At 54.4% G+C, this 16,548-nt stretch overlaps 2 protein-coding genes across 2 annotated transcripts; both read right to left on the bottom strand.

The window, feature by feature from the left end:
* Positions 1-1,369: 1,369 nt before the first annotated feature.
* On the bottom strand, positions 1,370-5,523 carry J4E84_002158 (uncharacterized protein; the record flags this gene model as incomplete). The annotated part of the gene is made up of 5 exons (XM_049384786.1): positions 1,370-1,587; positions 1,752-2,033; positions 2,088-4,057; positions 4,109-4,855; positions 4,901-5,523. 5 exons carry the CDS (start codon positions 5,521-5,523, stop codon positions 1,370-1,372), a joined length of 3,840 nt encoding a protein of 1,279 aa, XP_049248142.1.
* Positions 5,524-7,827: 2,304 nt separating this feature from the next.
* J4E84_002157 (uncharacterized protein) lies at positions 7,828-8,938 on the bottom strand (the record flags this gene model as incomplete). Its single annotated transcript, XM_049384785.1, has 2 exons — positions 7,828-7,923; positions 7,979-8,938. 2 exons carry the CDS (start codon positions 8,936-8,938, stop codon positions 7,828-7,830), a joined length of 1,056 nt encoding a protein of 351 aa, XP_049248141.1.
* Positions 8,939-16,548: the final 7,610 nt, after the last annotated feature.

The raw sequence follows: 16,548 nt of genomic DNA, 5'->3' as shown, positions 1-16,548 counted from the left end.
CAACATGTACAGAACCGAACGGAATGCTTGTATTACTGCGACTGATGCCATCATGCTCTCTATCGTATCCCACGTCTGACATCTCGAGAACTCTACTTGCCTGGAACATATCAAAAGACACCTATCATCCGTACTTTTAATGTCAGTGTACGTACTGTCATCTCATCTGCGTAACACCCTCATATGCGCAACACCATCGTGATGTACATCATTACAAGCAGAGAGGTGGCGCAACCTCGTGAGCCAGAAGTGTACATGTCTTCTCCTACCTCATCGTACGGCTGCCGTTGACTTGGAAGACGGCTAAAGCATGTTTTCGTGTCCTCTGCTGCTATCCTGAGTACGGATCTTTCGCATAGGACGGCCCAACAAGTGCTCGAGTGTCAAAGGTACAGTGCTTGAACACCTCTGGGGTGCCGCTCATAGTGGTCATATATTCATTGAAAGTACCATGTACGCACCATCACAGGCACGGAAGTGTGACAGTAAGCGCAGAAGCGAGTATTATTATTACGTATTAGACGTTGACGTAGGCGCCGGGAGGAGTATACGTGTACAAGTGAACCAACATCATCGCATCGGTATCATACAGTTGTGTACATGCTCAGAGAAAGAGGTGTGAAGGCGGGCGTTTGCTCACCGTTCGTTTGCTAGCTCAGTGCATATCAAACCACACAACCTTCAACTTTTGCAACCTCACTCTCTCACTCTTACACTCCATTCGAACAACACATCACATCATACGATATCACCACCTATCTACATCAATCGCTATGACATCGGACAACACTGTCAAGCTCGCCGCTATCGCGGCTTCATTCATCATCATACATACTGCCATCATCAAGGTGCACGACCTGTGCTCTCGAGCTCTCGACAGTATTGATGAAGTCAAGGCCAATGATGGTGAGAGATATCTGCATAGTGTTCCTTACAAATGCTAATACAAGTAGGTGTCAAGGTGGAATTGGTGACTCTTCGAGTCCAGGGCCGCAGCCTTGATCACGGTGACCACATGTACGTATGTCAAGGACTGAGTGCGACAGGAGGATCTGTGTTGGTGACATTCCCGACGTTCGTGAAGTCAGAGGTATGCACACACATGTACAGATACACGCAGATATGCTAACATGCAAAAGTGAAACATTATCATTATCCACGTCCTCAATGCACTATCATACAAGAAGAAGGAAGCCAGGGTATACGGGACAGAGAGGGCGAACCCATATAGCAAACAAGATGCCCAGACTCAAAGCACAATACAATCCCTAAGCCCTACTCACAAGAGGGAAGAAGTATGCCATCTGGTATCCAAACACCCCGCTCCGTCATTATTATCATCATCTTCTTGTTTCTTCATCTTGGTATCCTAGTCCAAGACCTCCATCATCGAAGCTCTCTTCTCCTCGTCCTCAACCAGCATGCAGCGAGCGCGGCAGACGTCTTCGACAATATCGACGACCTTGCGGAAGCTGGAGGCGGCGCCACGGGTTTGCGTGAAGCGGGCGAGGCAGAGGTTGGCGCGGCGTCCGTGTTCGAGTACGACGAAGAGCTCGATAACGAACGTCACGGGCTTGATCTTGAGGTCTGTGAGGGAAAATGAGTTAGCATGGATTTGTGTAGGTTGTAGAAGTAAATCGCAGCATTACATCGCCATACAAGCTCGGCTTCGAGCATCGCCACTTCGAACCGCCAGTGTTGCAGACGCTATCCGCTGAATAGAACACACGCTCGGGGTGGTGGGCACTTACGGTTGCTCTTGTCAATACGTGCGTTGATCGAGTTTGATGCGCGGTCCAGTGAGACGTCCTGAACGCCGAACCGCTGCCAGTCGCGCAGCAAGCGAACAAGGTCCTGACGAACTTTGCCACGGCCAATCTGGAAGCACAGCGTCTTGCTGGCAGGCTTGATGTGGAGGAAGCGCGATAGCCAATTCATCTGCATTTCCGGCGGACCAGCACGAGCTGTGTCGTTATTGTTGTCAGAGCTGATGTCGAAGTTGGACAAGATCGAAGATGAGCTGAAGTTGAGCCCTGAAAGCATGTTAGTGTTTGGTCAGAAATGGATGTAAGAAAGGACGAACTCACCTCCAAGTTCCATTGGCTTCTTGCCCTTGTCGTCCTTCTTCTTGCCAAAGAAGGCGAAGAAGCCTTTGCGAGTCGAACCATCGCTCTTCGTGGCAGCTGAACTGCTGTTGCGCATGGGGAATTCACTTCCGCTGCTACCGTCTACACCCTTATGATCAAGCTTCTCGCTCTCAATGTTCGTGAAGGGTGCACGATCAGCCTTGATGCGGTCATCGAGACCCTGCCATGCCTCTGGAATCTGGAGGAGAGTGTTTGACTGCTTCTTCTTGACTTGGTTCTCCTTGTTCTCTTGATCACGCTCCTGCTCACCAGTGTTGCGACGGAACCACAGCGACTTCTTTTTCTTAAGCAGCGTGTTCTGCTTCTGGAGGACGGGAGCGGCCTCGTACGTACGTGGAGCTTGCAGATCGTGCTGTCCATTCTCATATGATCGAATCAAAGGTACAGCAGGCACCTCGTTAGTCGCATTCGTCTTCAAGCTTGCACCACTGCGCTTGCGGATATTCAGAGGCGCGACACGGGTGGGCGATCCATCGACGATACGGATAGTCTGCTGCTGGTCGGTTACCACACGACGACCAAGAGGCCTGACGGGGTCAGTGACAGCTCGACGTTGGGGAACATGGATATCAAACCCATTTCCACCGTCGACCTTCACTTCCTCCGGGATGGCACGCAGCGGTTTACGCTCGGGAGACTTCGCAGGAGCAGAAACTGTGCGCTTGCCTCCAACCCCAGGCACCATCAAGCGATCGAGATGCTCAAGAACCTCGTTGAAATGTTCAGTGGTATCGTCATCCTCGTTCCGTCGTCGGGCTATGTCTGCACGCGTCTCCGCCAACTTTCGCTGCAGGAAAGTAGTGGGTGTCTCGGCGGGAGTCGGTGGTAGCGGCCGCTCTCCAAAGAGTAGCTTAGCACCTGGGGTAGCAGCCAGAGTACTGCCACCTGAGTCGCGGGTATTGGAGAACGAAGTTGGAGGGCTGTCATATTGCGATGCATCGTGATAAACATCCGAACGAACGCTCGAACCGACTGAAGAGCGGTTGAAGGCCTCTTCCATGACTTTACCCAGCTCCATGCTGACCTTCCGAGCCTCTCCCTGGATGTACTTGGTAGGGCTCTCTGGCTTGCGAAGCTTCAAGCGCGGCGTCTCTGAGCTCATACGAGCTCTTGGCCTAGGAGTTGACCGAGTCGTGCTTGTCTTGATAGACGGACCATACGACCCAATAGACGTATGAGGCCTATGAGACATGTAGTCGGCACAGGATCCAGCCTCGGTCTGCCAACTGCTAGTTGTCGCTGCTGAAGTCCGACGATCGCGTAGATGCGAAAAGCTCACACCTCGCTTACCCATACCAGCGGATCGAGCAGCAACAGGTGGGCTACTAGGCCAGTGTGAGCTCGCGATGGACGAACGAGACATGGAGCGTCGCTGTATCGAAGGAGCGCGATGAGATGGAGTACTCTGGTTGGAAGGCGTGCTTCGTGAAGAGCCGCGGGACAGTGCGGAACTACGCTTAGAGTTGTTTCGCAGAGCTTGAACGCGTAACGAGTTTCCTGTATGATGCCCCAAAGCTGTGGTAGGACGAAGCTTTTCGCTGCGACCGCTCTGTCCCCGATGAACTGTGACATTCTGGTTGAGTGGAGCGTCTTCGGGAATAGGGACGATAGGCTGCCGCGAGGCTCGGTATGGGTCGTAGCTAGCTTCAGAGACAGGCGACTCGTAGAGGCTGTGCTTCGAGTATAGATGCTCATTGTGCATAATCGAATACGTGGACTGCGAGCGCTTGTGAGCGTTGCTGTTGGTAGGAAGCTCCTCCATGTCCCTCCGCGTGGGCGAATGCCGCGTGTTATGGTGATGGTCGCTGTTGGAGTGGGCTACGACATGGTGTGCGTCTGGTTGATAATTCTCCAGTTGATCGGTGTGGTACTTCAGAAGTGCGGAGTAGAAGTACTTCTCTTGGTTTGGCCTGTCTCAGTTATTAGTAGATGCACATGAATCCAGTAAGGAGGCTGCTTACTCTTTACTCAACAACTTCTGGATAAGGGTTTCCTCCTTCTCACTATGCCAGAGTGTACGCAGATACCGCAATATCTCGCGGTCGACGGAAGTGCGTTCGAGAGTCGTCCACTCGGCGATGGCAGGAAGGGGGCCAGTCCAGTAGTCGACATTGACATTCTCTCCCACGAAATTCAGCTCTTGCTGATACTTGCGCAAGAATGGGTGGTCCCAGATCTCATCGATAGAGATACGGCGGTTCGGATCAGCGACGAGGATCTTTCCAATGAGGTCTTGGGCCTCTCTGGAGATGCTGTCGGGCATGACATACTTCGCCGCGGCAATGTCCCGAAACAGGTGCTTTAGATCGCGCTCATCGCCAGAATAGTTGAAGGGAGGGGTGCCGGTAAGCAGGACGAACAGTATGACGCCACAGCTCCATACATCTGCCTTTCCTCCATCGTATGATGTAGTCTTGATAACCTCTGGTGCTGCATAATGAGGACTACCGCAGGGTGTGGTGAGCTTCTTGCCGATAGGCTGCAACGCAGCCATGCCAAAGTCGACAAGCTTGACGTTCATGGTATCTCTGTCCAGCAGAATGTTCTCGGGTTTGAGGTCGCGATGATGGATGTTGATACGATGGCAGTAGATTAGGGCTGCGATGATCTGACGGAAGATGTGTACGGCATGGATCTCGATCAAGCCATGCTGCTCGTGGATGTAGCTGAACAACTCGCCGCCTTCGACGAACTCCATTATGAGGTAGCTGAACCATGTTAGACAAGTAGTTTGTTATCGGTGGTGTACTTACAGCTCATCACGGTTCTCCCAGATATCATACAGGCGCACAATGTTTTGATGATCCAGCAGCTTCATGATGCAGATCTCGCGCTCCAGGCCAAATGGGATGACCTTGCCGTCGGGATAGAGTGACGACTCTTGCTCCGCGATGAGGTTGGCCAAGCTCAAAGCGCGCACCTTCTCGGCTGTAGCCTTGGAGATGATCTTCGCAGCACCATATTGCCCTGTGACGCTGTGCCTGACAAGCCGCACACGCGAGCAGCCACCGCGTCCAATAGTTCTACCCAGCTGCCAAGGGCCAATGTGTGTTTTGCGGCGGCGATTTGAGCTGGAAGCATTGGTGCTCGCATTGGAAATCTCCGAATCGCGCTTCGACTTGTGGGGACGATCTTCATGGGCTTGGACGGCGGACAGACGCTTGTTCTCCGGTGAGACTTGTTCGTGACTGACAGCAAGGGTGCCATTCGGGACTATAGACTCGTTGTGGGGAAGTGGATGCGGCGACGAAGACGTGTAGCTGTTGCGTCGCTTTTCATTCCCTCGCTGGATGCGTAGGCCCTCATTTGCGCGGTTCGTGCCGTCACCGAGCGCGCGTCGGCGGGTTGGTGGGCGGCCATGGAAGCTGGAATCCATGTTGTGGGTAAGGGCTTGCAGTGGTCAAGGTGGAAGTCCTCGAGTAGTGCAGCTGCTACGTTTACGATACAAGGGTGGAGGAGCCAAGAGATACAAGACGATAAGGTGGGTGTCCAAGAGCGTAAAAAGCTTGCGGTGTGTTGTTGGGGTAGTCGGCGTTGCTGCGGTGGGGGTATCAGGCCAAAGCCATGACCGAGATGTTTTGTGTTGTTGTTGTTTATCTATCGCTGTTGACACTGAAGGCGCTCGCCCGATCGTTTGACCGCCAGCGAGTCCGTAGACGGGGCCGGTAAGGGAAAGGCGGCTAGATGTGCAATGCCAAGTGAATCTGCTCTCGCTCCAAGAAGCTAACAAGTAGATGGATGCATACAATGGGACCGGCTATGCAAGTGTTGGTGTTGGGAAGAAATGTTTACAAGGGAAGTGCACAGACTGGACCCTGTGGAAGCGCCATCGGATGCAAACGCGGCGGCAGCAGGAGCAACATCAACATCAGCCACAGCAGTGGCGATGAGCTGCATAAGCAGGAAGGTGTCCCTCTACCATAATGCGACGCAAACGAGACTTTTGGGGTACAGCAAGCCATTGCGCTGAGTATCATAAGAACATTGTCTGAGTCCCAAACATGATGAGAGAGCTGAGGTGACCGGCTCACGTCAAACTAAGAAAGAAACTAAACAGGTCTGCAGCCTACATCAACATAAAGTCGTTCAAAATAGGTGACATAACGTTGATGTAGGCTCTAGACCTGGTCGGTTTTTTCTTGTATGAGGTGGGCTTAATAGAACAAAATGAGATGAAGACTTAGAGAAAATGTGTTCCTACCGATACATCGAAGTTCTTGAAACGGCGTTCTGCTTACCTTGCGCAGAAGTTGCCAGCGGGTCTTGCTCGTGAGCGTGAAAGCTGGCGTATAACATACCTCGTACATAGGCATGCCAGAAGACACCACGTGTGAAAACTGTGACAAGAGAAAAGACATAGCAAGGGTTGAAGCATACAGAAGATGGGGTTTTATATCGAAGGCGAGCCACGCGTGCCTGAAATGAGCGTAAAGTAGGTACTTTTTACCTGGGGATCCTCAATTTACCTGTTGGACATTTCAGTCGCGCAGCATATCCGACGTAGGCAGCAGATGAGATGAAAGCGCATCGTGGCGAGGTGAAAGCGCGTCCCACTTCGCGACGAAGTGAGGTGAAGTAGAATGGAGGTTTGCAGTCCACGCGCCGAGCGCGTCTTCCAGCACGTCCACGTCCGTGCCAAGCCGCCCGCCCACTCCGCACAAACCCGAACCCACACCCAGCCCCCGGAGCCTGCCGAACCATTCGTACCGGCAATGTGGTTCGCACCTCTTTTTCGCTGCACTTAACCGTCTTGCGTTCCTTGCACGAATCAAAACCTTAATGCCGCGACCGCTCCTTCAGGAACATAATGCAGATGATATATGCCAGTAATGCCGCACTTAACTACATGTACCTACGGGAACAAAGTGAAGCACATCACACCCGATTCACACCGCAACTTCGCTGGATGGTGCGCAGGGGTGTTGAATCAAGTCGATGGACTGAATGAATGTGGGTGAAAGCGAGTTCACGGCGTAGTAATGTGTATAGGTGAGGATTTCAGGTAAGTCATGATGTGGTATTTTTGCTAGTAGCAATGCAGTGCGCGCAGTTTTGACTCCGCACCGCAAATGCAGTCTTCCGTAAAAGCGAAGCGAAAAAGAAAACCCCCGGTGTACAGTGGGTGTTCCACTTCGTCCCTGAAACATTACACCCGTAAGCAAGGTCGGCGTAGAGCCCCCTTCCCACCCTGGAAAGGCACATGCAGGCGTCCGCACCGACCGAACCATAAGCTTCCGACCACCAGTTTCCTGCAACGTTGTCCCATCTCTAACCCGAACAACAACAGAAGCAATGCGGTGCCAACTACATACAACCATCGACAACCGAAACGCGCGTGACCAATGCAAATATACCTTCATACATACACAGCGCGATAAAACAACAAGTAAAAGGTATTCGCGATCCGCCCGAGCAAAAAATAAGTCCCGTAACTCCCCTTTCCGTTCGTTCGTTTCCCAGGGTAGTCCAGTTCAGAAATAATAAATAAGCGGACGTGATAAAACATGCATAAGTCGTAACCAGAACGATGCCTTTAGCGCAGGCGACGTGCGCGAGAGGGATATAGGACAGCGTATAGGAGGAGGTGAATAAGTAATACAAGAGAAGTAGAAGTGAAAGTAGGAGAGGCCGAGGACTCTCCATCGAGTAAGAAGGGCGATGGACGGCGGAGGTTCGGCGATCAGTGCTTCGAGTCCTCGATTTTGGGCGACGGGGTTTCGCGTTTGGTGTTGTCGTCGGCGGTGGCTTTTCCACATCCCTTGACGAGTATGTGTCGCTGTTGATCCGTTAGTATTTGTTCGCTAGGTGTTCATTAAAGTGACAAAACATACCTTGAGCGCATCCTTCCGCGAGAAGCTCTTGTCGCAGTGATTGCAAGGGAAAGGCTTGACAGCCAGATGAATCCTCTTATGCCTCTTCAGGTCGTGATTCCTGTTGAAGCTCTGGGGGCACTGATCGCACTTGAAAGGTCGGTCGTTGGCAGCGGGTTGTTGGTGTTGTGGGTGGCCCATGAAATGAGGCATAGCTGCTGCGTGACCGCTGTTGAATCCTGGCATCATCGCAGGGTGGCCTCCGACAAGTGCCAGTCCACCGTTGGGGTTCTGAACGTTGGAGAAGACGGGTGCTTGGCTACCGGGGTATTGCAGAGGTGGCCTTTGTTGATATTGGTAGGGCGATTGTGCAGGGTTGTTGGAGGGTATCGAGGGGATGGAGCCTTGGGATACGGCGGGTGACATTCGATGCATGGATCCACCAGCGCTGATGGGGCTCTGTTGCTGGCTTAATGTGGGAGATGGGCCAGTAGAATAGGGGAAGTTGGAATGCTGGGGAGTACTGGCTGTGTGGTAGCTATATGTTGGAGTTGGTGGCTGTGGTGGCCTGAAGGAGTCCTGGCTAAGGGCAGGCGATTGTTGTGGTGCCGAAGAAGAGACTGGTGTTTGTGCGCTCATCATCTGTTGGTGGTGGTGTTGCTGATGTTGATGCTGGGGTTGTTGATGTTGATGTTGTTGGTGATGTTGTTGTGTGGATATCGAGGGCATGCTCGCTCCGTTGGACGAAGGCGTAAAAGGTGGAAGTTGTTGGTTCATCTCATATGGTGGCGGATTCAGCCCTTTGCCCAGTGAGTCTTGTCGTCCAAGCTGACCTTCGCTGCGCGGTGGAGCAAACATACCTCCACGGGCTTGGCCGTATTGGTTCTGCTGTTGATGATGTGCAGCCGGGTACCCGTAGTGCGCAGCCGATCCCTGCGCTGGCGGGGAGTAGATGTACTGCTGCCCGTTGGAGTATGCCATTGCTGTGGAGTACTGTGCGCTGCTTGTAGAGACTCCTGATGAGCCTATCACATCACTGTGGTGTGTATTTGGCGGAGTCAGAAGATTGCCAACGCTGGCTATGGTAGTCGGAGCCTGTGATGACTGAGATGTGGTGACGGTGTTGGTGAAGGGATATTTGTGCATGGGTGGTGGTGGTAGCTCAAAGCTGCCCAGTTGCTGGGCGTGAGGCCTCCGCGTTGCAAAGCTGGGAGGTACACCCATTGGGTCAGACCCAGGATGCATGGAAGACGGATGAGCCACGGCAGCAGCCACGTTGGCGGTTGTGTTCCGGGTAGGTCCTGATGACCTCCCTGCTTCAGATGAAGGAGGACTTGGTAGGGATTGCAGCTGTGACGCTGCAAATGGTGGGGTGTAGTGAGCACCGGACCAATACAACCCACGTGAAGGCTGAGAATCCACGGAGGGCAACGAGCGATCCGTAGCTCAAAGGCGTAATGTGAGAGGTAGGGGCTCTAGTGGAGAGGGACAAGGTACAGATGATATGCAGGTAGTGGAGGGAAAGGGATCTTGTAAAAGGTCCTCCCAGTACACAAATACCCGCTCGGTCTGTGGATTCGCGATGGTGCTCCGGGTCTAGTCTCTCGTCGCGTCAGACGGCTAATCGCTGCTCCGTCCTTTGAGATGCTGCAATCGAACGAACGGCTCTGGCAATGGTACCTGCGCTGGTTCAGGCGGGCAGTGATACCGAAAAACGCACGTCTGGCCGCAAGTGCTCTAGAAAGTCTCAGTGACTGCGCGGTGTTAGTGGTGCTCGTCGTCGCAGACCGTAAGAGGAGGGCGTACAAGGGATCAAAAGCAGATACTCGTGGAACTGTGGTGTTGTTCAACACGGACTGTTCGGTAGGGCCCGGATTCCTGGTTGCGCAGACGTGGTGCTACTGAGGCTGTTACACGGGATGTGTATACGATTGTTTGGGGCTAAGGACACTGAGTCGTCTGCTATGACGGTGCTGGTGTTGTGGTCCGAGGAGGATGGTAATGCTCCAGATTGGCTGTGGTGGTTCTGCCGTTACTCGACCCAAGGTGCTGGGTAGCGGTATTGCAAGATGTGGTGCTGTGCGTTGACGATACGGCCCACTGATCCTTTGGCGGGGAGGTTGAGCCTTGTGAGGTGCTGGTGGTGGAGTTTGAGGCGTGTGGAGCGGCGATCACTCCTTGTTAAGCTCGGGACCTGGCGCCCTAAGAGGAGCGATGGCGGAGAATGGCTGGAACCTTGGTGGACTAAAGGCTTTGTTACCGCGAGTGAGTGGAGAGCGGTAGCCCTCACGTATATGTATGGCGGGCTAAGGATGTCAGGGTAGGTGGGCTCGCGTGGCTGACTGGCGCGCTGGGGCTTCAGGAATATCAAGGGCTCAACCAGGCGATAGGGTCCGTCCAAGCGTTTTGAGGATCTGGATCGGGATGGGAGATGAGAATTAGCTCGAGAGCACGCCTCAGGTGAGCGGGCGGGAGCGCTACTCACAGACGCACTTTGTCACAATAAGGCAACGCAAACGAGGCACGGCAGAAGTAATGCGACGAATGAATGACAAAACCACACCGTTCAGGTCCAGTTTAGAGAACTAGTCGAGCATGGGGCCGCACACAACAATGCATTGCCAGGGGGTGAAAGCACCCACCGTAGCCAGACCCTGTCCGCAGGCCATCTGTCGGAGTCTGCTGGCGTGCGGGACGGCTTGGACCAGCAAAGTGGAGGAGCAATCGCTTGCGCCGGCCCGTGAGCTCTGAGGACGTCTGATTATCTCATATCACACTTGCTGATGGGCAACGAGGAGCATCCCCGTGCCGGCACTTGTTTCGACCCTCGTCGATTATGACGAGTAGTGGCGCAAAAGGAAGAAATTGGGTAGGCATGCGGCTGCTCCCCTGACCCAGACTCGCGGCACGACAAGAGACGGGCAAAGGACGAAATGCTTTTGTCTTTCCCAAGTACCAAGGGTCAGGAGCCTACTGGCACTCTAACATGCGTCGGGACTGGCGCCAACAGGACCTGGGAGAGCCTGTGGGCGCACGGACATGGTCTGGCCCAAACAGTGCCGGGGCAGAGACAAAGCACATTCAAAGACGACCCTTACCTGGTTTGCCCAAGCTCGCCGTTGCTGGAGGCCAATCGCCGTTACTAGCAGCGCTGATCGCAGAGGTAGTCCGGTCGGTGGGTAGCAGAAGCGCTATCCAGCAGGTAGGACATGAGCGCTTCCGTCGCAGACCTCATCACGCTGCATTCAGCGTCAATCATGGTCTCGCGAGAAACAGACAAGAGGCCAGCTGGGAAGTGCTTATCCCTGCAGGGATTCCAGTTCGGCGACCTAGGTTGCGACCGTGCTCCAACCGCTCCGCGAGTTAGCTGACGACATGGCGCTCTGAACGAGCGGGCTAGCGCTAGCCGAGATGGAGCATGACTGCGAGCAGCACATGATGAAGCGATGGGCTACCGTGCGCTTAAGCGGGCGTGTTTCGACGGCGGGATGAAAGAAAAGTGGGAGGTGTGCTCGAGTGTCGGATCGACCTGGCACCCGTTCCCTGTCGGCGGTCATGGCGCGGTTGACCAGTTGCGGAGCAATATCAAGACAGTCAAGGCGTCATTCCGGGAGGCTGCTGTTGGCCCCGAAATGTGTAATCATGGGCCACTGAAGGGTGAATTGTCGGGCTAAAATTAGACGTGCTGGTATATTGCCTGCGGCACGTGTGCATCTGAACAGGCATGGTGCAATAAGCAGAGCATTCGATACCCTGCTCAACTCAATCTCTCTGACGCCAGACCCGGCGCACCGTCGTCGTACATTCTGCCTAGATGGGTGGATCTCCACGTGGAAGTGCATATTCGGTCCATTTTGCGCGCGTCTGGTGCCGTCTTTTGGGTCTTGGAATCTCCGTCGCTGCAGCGTGTGTCGCAGGCAGCGGCGGGCAGCGTCCAGCCTCTGCGGAAGCACAAGGCGCCGGCGGCTTCGCGTGACAGCTGCTGCACGATGTCGACGCATCGTGGAGGTGCTCGCGAGGCGTCGACGATGCATCTGGCGGATGCTGTGTCGTCGAAGCCTTTCCCAGCGGCCTGGTTTCGCCAGTTGGCGGAGTGGCGGAATGACATGGCTACAAGGAACTGGGGACGACTCCGCGGTCGATCGGGCTCTCGGTTGTCTGCACGCCAGGCCGTGTGGTAGTTGGGCTGATGCCACAGACCATTGTTTTGGGGCAGCCGCTGCGAAGCCATGCCCGTTGCGCTGCGGTGCAGGGCCAAGGCCCAGCAGAGATCTCGTAGCCGCAGCCGATGGCCGGCTCCTTCAGCGCCCTCAGCGCCCGCAGCGAACTGGAGAGGCTGGTTCGGTGGCTTGCTGCTTCTCCCCGTCTCGGGTCGCGGTAGGCGTCACAACGTGGACAGCCCTGGCCATGTGTCTGCTTCCGATGGAGCCAGGATGCCGACGGCTGACAGCTGCTGCGCGACAGAAGGTGCAGAAGGAAGCAGAAGGAAACCCGTCACATTGCATCAAGCGCTCCCTTTCATCTCAGCGTGTTTTGTCCCAAGTGACGGGGTGGGCATTTTCGTGTCATCCATGGCGCGCCTGCCCAATCACCCCAGGCCGTAAGCGAGGCCTCCGCGAAGGGCAGTCGCGATCTGAAGCTGACCGGTGGTGCCTTCCTATTGCGCTTGCACCTCACTCGAGTAGAAACATGCGGCATTCACTCCTCACCTACGACACGCGCCCTAACCCCATTGCAGAAAGCCATGCGTCGACAGCATCTAAGCAGCCGCCGGGATCGCCGTCTGGCATGGCTATCCCAGCGCGCCCCAGCTGCAAATTATCCCCTCTACCGGTTCTGCACGCTTCGCTGATCTAAACGACACGCTATACGTGCGTACGGTACCCTTCAACCCCACCCCATCGTCATCATCTCAGCCTTGCCAGCTCAATCTCCGCCCAGGTGCCAGCTAGATGACGCCGGCTGCTGTGATCCCACGGTACTTGGTACGTCGCCGCGTGACCAGCGACGCCAGACTTGCCCTGCACCGCACCGGCCGTGTCTACCAAACACCAGTCCAGACCATCAACGTCCGCGGCGGTCACCTCCGCCAGTGTGGCCGCGCTAAGATCTCGCCCGTTCGACTTTACAGATCTCAGCACAAGCGTCTCAGGCGTTCGGAGTGCCCGTGGCCCACATTCTTGGCTTCGTCACTCGCGGGCTGCAAAGTCTAATCAGCGCACCGACTCGACTAGCGCAGACAGCGTGCCCCTTCCCCGTCACGGCCCAGCCCTGGGACGGAAGTCCTGGTCCTCTAACCGACGACGCCCACCCGCACGCCTGGGACCGTCTCTCCCCACCACCCAATCCGATCAAATTACCTTTCGCTCTCGCAATCTGTTCCATCAAACCGTCGGCTACCGACCACGGCCGCCGCGTTTGGAGCCGCATTTAGTCATTGCCCACGCTGTGCGGCACAGTTGCGGCATCAATTCTCCTCGTCACTAGGAGTAAACTCTGTCTCTCTTGCACATTCCTGTGTCTTGAACCAAGACTACTACATGCGCCGTCGTCTTGTCGCATCCTCATTGATTTCTCATCGTACATCCCGCACAAGGTTTACCACTCGGGGATGTGCATATCCGCCCACGTCGGCAATATTTGACCGGCCGCACCAAGTTCATCGTGATCTGAAATGACATCTTATGCACCCCACGTTATCAGAGTTTACAGGTTTGTGTTTGGGCTCGGCACCTTCTCCTGCGTGCTGCAGCCGTCAGCGCAGCCTTCCCAAACTCTACTACGCACATCCCAGCACCGCTAGGCCTCCTTGACTCGCCAAACCCTGCCCTACACGGTGTGCTCAACGCAACTCTGCGTCAAAGCACGTTTGGGCTGCCCCCCATCACAGCACTCCTGTCTAATTACCAGTTCGTGCCATCGCAGCATGATTTGTCTTCACCAGTTTCCCCGCCTACGCTAATCGCAGCTGGCCATCCTTCAACGTCTGGAGCCTCAGCCGCCCAGCTGGCCTCGCTCAACCCGACCTCGCTCTATCGCTGTCAATATTCTCCGTTAGCGCTCTATCCCCATCTCCCCGAGCATAACACCGCAGAAGACTGTTTTGTTAAGAAACGCGTCTGTGCTGCGGGTATTGAGGCCGTCTTTGGCCTGCACGACTGTACCTGCGTCTGTGATATACAGTAAAGCACAAGTCTGTGTGGCGCCGCCATCATCTACACTCCACATCGATGATCCCGTTGATCGTCCCCAGGAGCGTTGTGCTTTGCCTGGATGAGCGCGCCAGAGGTCGTGTCCGCTAGGCCCGACGCCCAGCGCCCGCAAAGCCATCCCGTCTAGAGGTGCGCCACGCATCCATGATGCACGCAGGGAACACCGTTGTCGAGGTTTTCCTTTGTTCGGGGCATGGCCTACTTTTGTCCTAAGCTGCTGCCGTTGGAGGCTTTCGTCCCCAGGCCCCGAGGGTCCAGCCAGAGCAGACCCTCCATGACTCGTCCTTGCCCGCGCGCTTCTTTCATCAAATCGAACGAGCATACGATAAGCTGTTCACGGAAGAACCCACTGATGCTATGTTCCAGGCGCTGACTCGATTTTGACTGTCAACCAACACTGACGTGCGCACATTGAACGCGATTCGCTCTCTCGTACACCTGCCCTCGTTGCGAGCGCACCAGCCACTAAGAAGGATCTATTCAATTATTCTCGCTTGTCCGCGCGTAAACATTGGTGGATAACTTCTGAATTGGAGAAGCGCCAATGATGTGGGCCGATGTTCGCAAGCACGGAAACCTGCTTCCTATGCTCACGCATTTTTTCTTTGCATGTTACAAGCCAATCATGGATCATCCACCTCCAGCATGTTTCACTCTCTATCTTCAATCGAGGGATACAGATACAATCGTTTTACGTGTCCAATACCCATTACCGCGCGTGCTACTCAATGGGGGGCCCATCTCGCTTAGCGATACGAGAAAACATCAGACCATAGTGGCCTTGTGCTACAGCACCTGTCTGCATGCGAAGTGTTCTCGTCAGGCCCAATCACACTTGTCTTTACTTTTTCTCGACTGCTTTTACCGTCCTGCAATCTTCTGGCCCCCCCTCAACAACAAAACGTCCTGGTTCTCAGACTCGTAATTCGTCCGATGCGGACTGAACACCATACACCAACTGCAAGGCATCTGTCTGATCATCGTCAAAAAGCACCAGAAGATCCACCGGCTATCTCGTGATCCTCGAATGAGATTACCGAGATCTGTCTCTGGAATGTCAAGGTCACACAACGATGCAGATATAACAAGATGACCTTCTATCACACGACGTCAAGCTCCCAACTACCAGTCTTGTCGCTGATGCTTACTGCAGCTTACGCTACGTGCACCCACTTGACAGCGTAAGCACTCCCGTCTGACAGCCATCTCTGGTACGGCAGTAAGGGAGATGCGGCTATCTTTGGCCCGCCTTAGCCTGGTGTGCTTGATGGTAGTGTGGCTTGCCTGACTGCAAAATGCATTCGTCGTCAAGCATCGAACGTAGAGATCGCCAAGGGACGGCTCGCGCGCGATTGGGGAGTGTGTACTGCGGGGCGAAACTGGTCGTGAGAGAGGGCGCTTCCCGTGTGCACTCCAACTGAAGGCTTCGCTCGAACTACTGCGCTTAACTGTTGGGTCTATCACCTGTCAAGCGTATCGACGGGTTGTGGTTTTGTTCTGCATTCGACCAACTACAATCACGGGCGGTAAGAAGCTTGAGATGCTAGTGTTTACTGTTATGGCGGGCCCCTGACAGCTGATGAGGCCTCCGTATTGACCGGAGACGGCGCCTCACCCTTTGGCAGGGGCGTACACACCGATGGGCCTTCAGAGGCGGCTCATACTGAGACTATGTCTCTCCTTACAGACCGGATGCGTGAGTTTCCTTCTGACCGATCACGTACATCTTCGGCCGTCTTTACGAGATGCATCCTGTTCGCTAGTCTTTATCATCATCGTATCACACATGTACTCAGCTTACCCTGCCTCAAGACGGAGTTCGGATGCTTCGATGCACACATGTCCTCCTTCCAGAAGTAGGTGCATATCTTGAATTGCCAATATGTCAATAGACGGACTTCATTGTCTGACCATCTGATCTCGCACTTGATCACTAAACGTAGCCTCATTTCAACAACACCTCCGGACATGTGACGTTGCTTAAGAACAAGTCCTCCACCATCCGTGCGTTATACTGTACAAACCTCCGTATTACTACGTCACTAACCTTCATTTTCTCGGCCTCAAGACTACCCAGACTACGCAGCCTCGATTGCGGAGATGCCAGAAGGAAAATCAGCAGTGTGCATGAAAGCTCCCACCAACACCCCTCTCGGTAAACGCCACGGGCCCAACCTCAAGCTTCCGTTCAGGTTGGTGTGTCGGGGTCGGAGCGTCCCTTCCACCGTCACCGTGCCTTTCCACTAGCACACGCCACAAGCTCGCCGGGTGGCAACATCATAGCGACTGTCTATGCGTATATCCTCCGATGCAAAAGCTATGTGGTGGTGTATGCGCATGGATAGCTGTGTTTATGCGCATGCGTGTAGGGTACGTCAT

The sequence above is a fragment of the Alternaria hordeiaustralica genome, assembly GCF_023758085.1.
Source record: "Alternaria hordeiaustralica strain BMP 2776 chromosome Unknown scaffold_2, whole genome shotgun sequence".
In the NCBI taxonomy this organism is placed as follows: Eukaryota; Fungi; Ascomycota; class Dothideomycetes; order Pleosporales; family Pleosporaceae; genus Alternaria; species Alternaria hordeiaustralica.
Note: the sequence above shows the minus strand (reverse complement) of the source record. Positions and strands in the feature narration are given on the sequence as shown.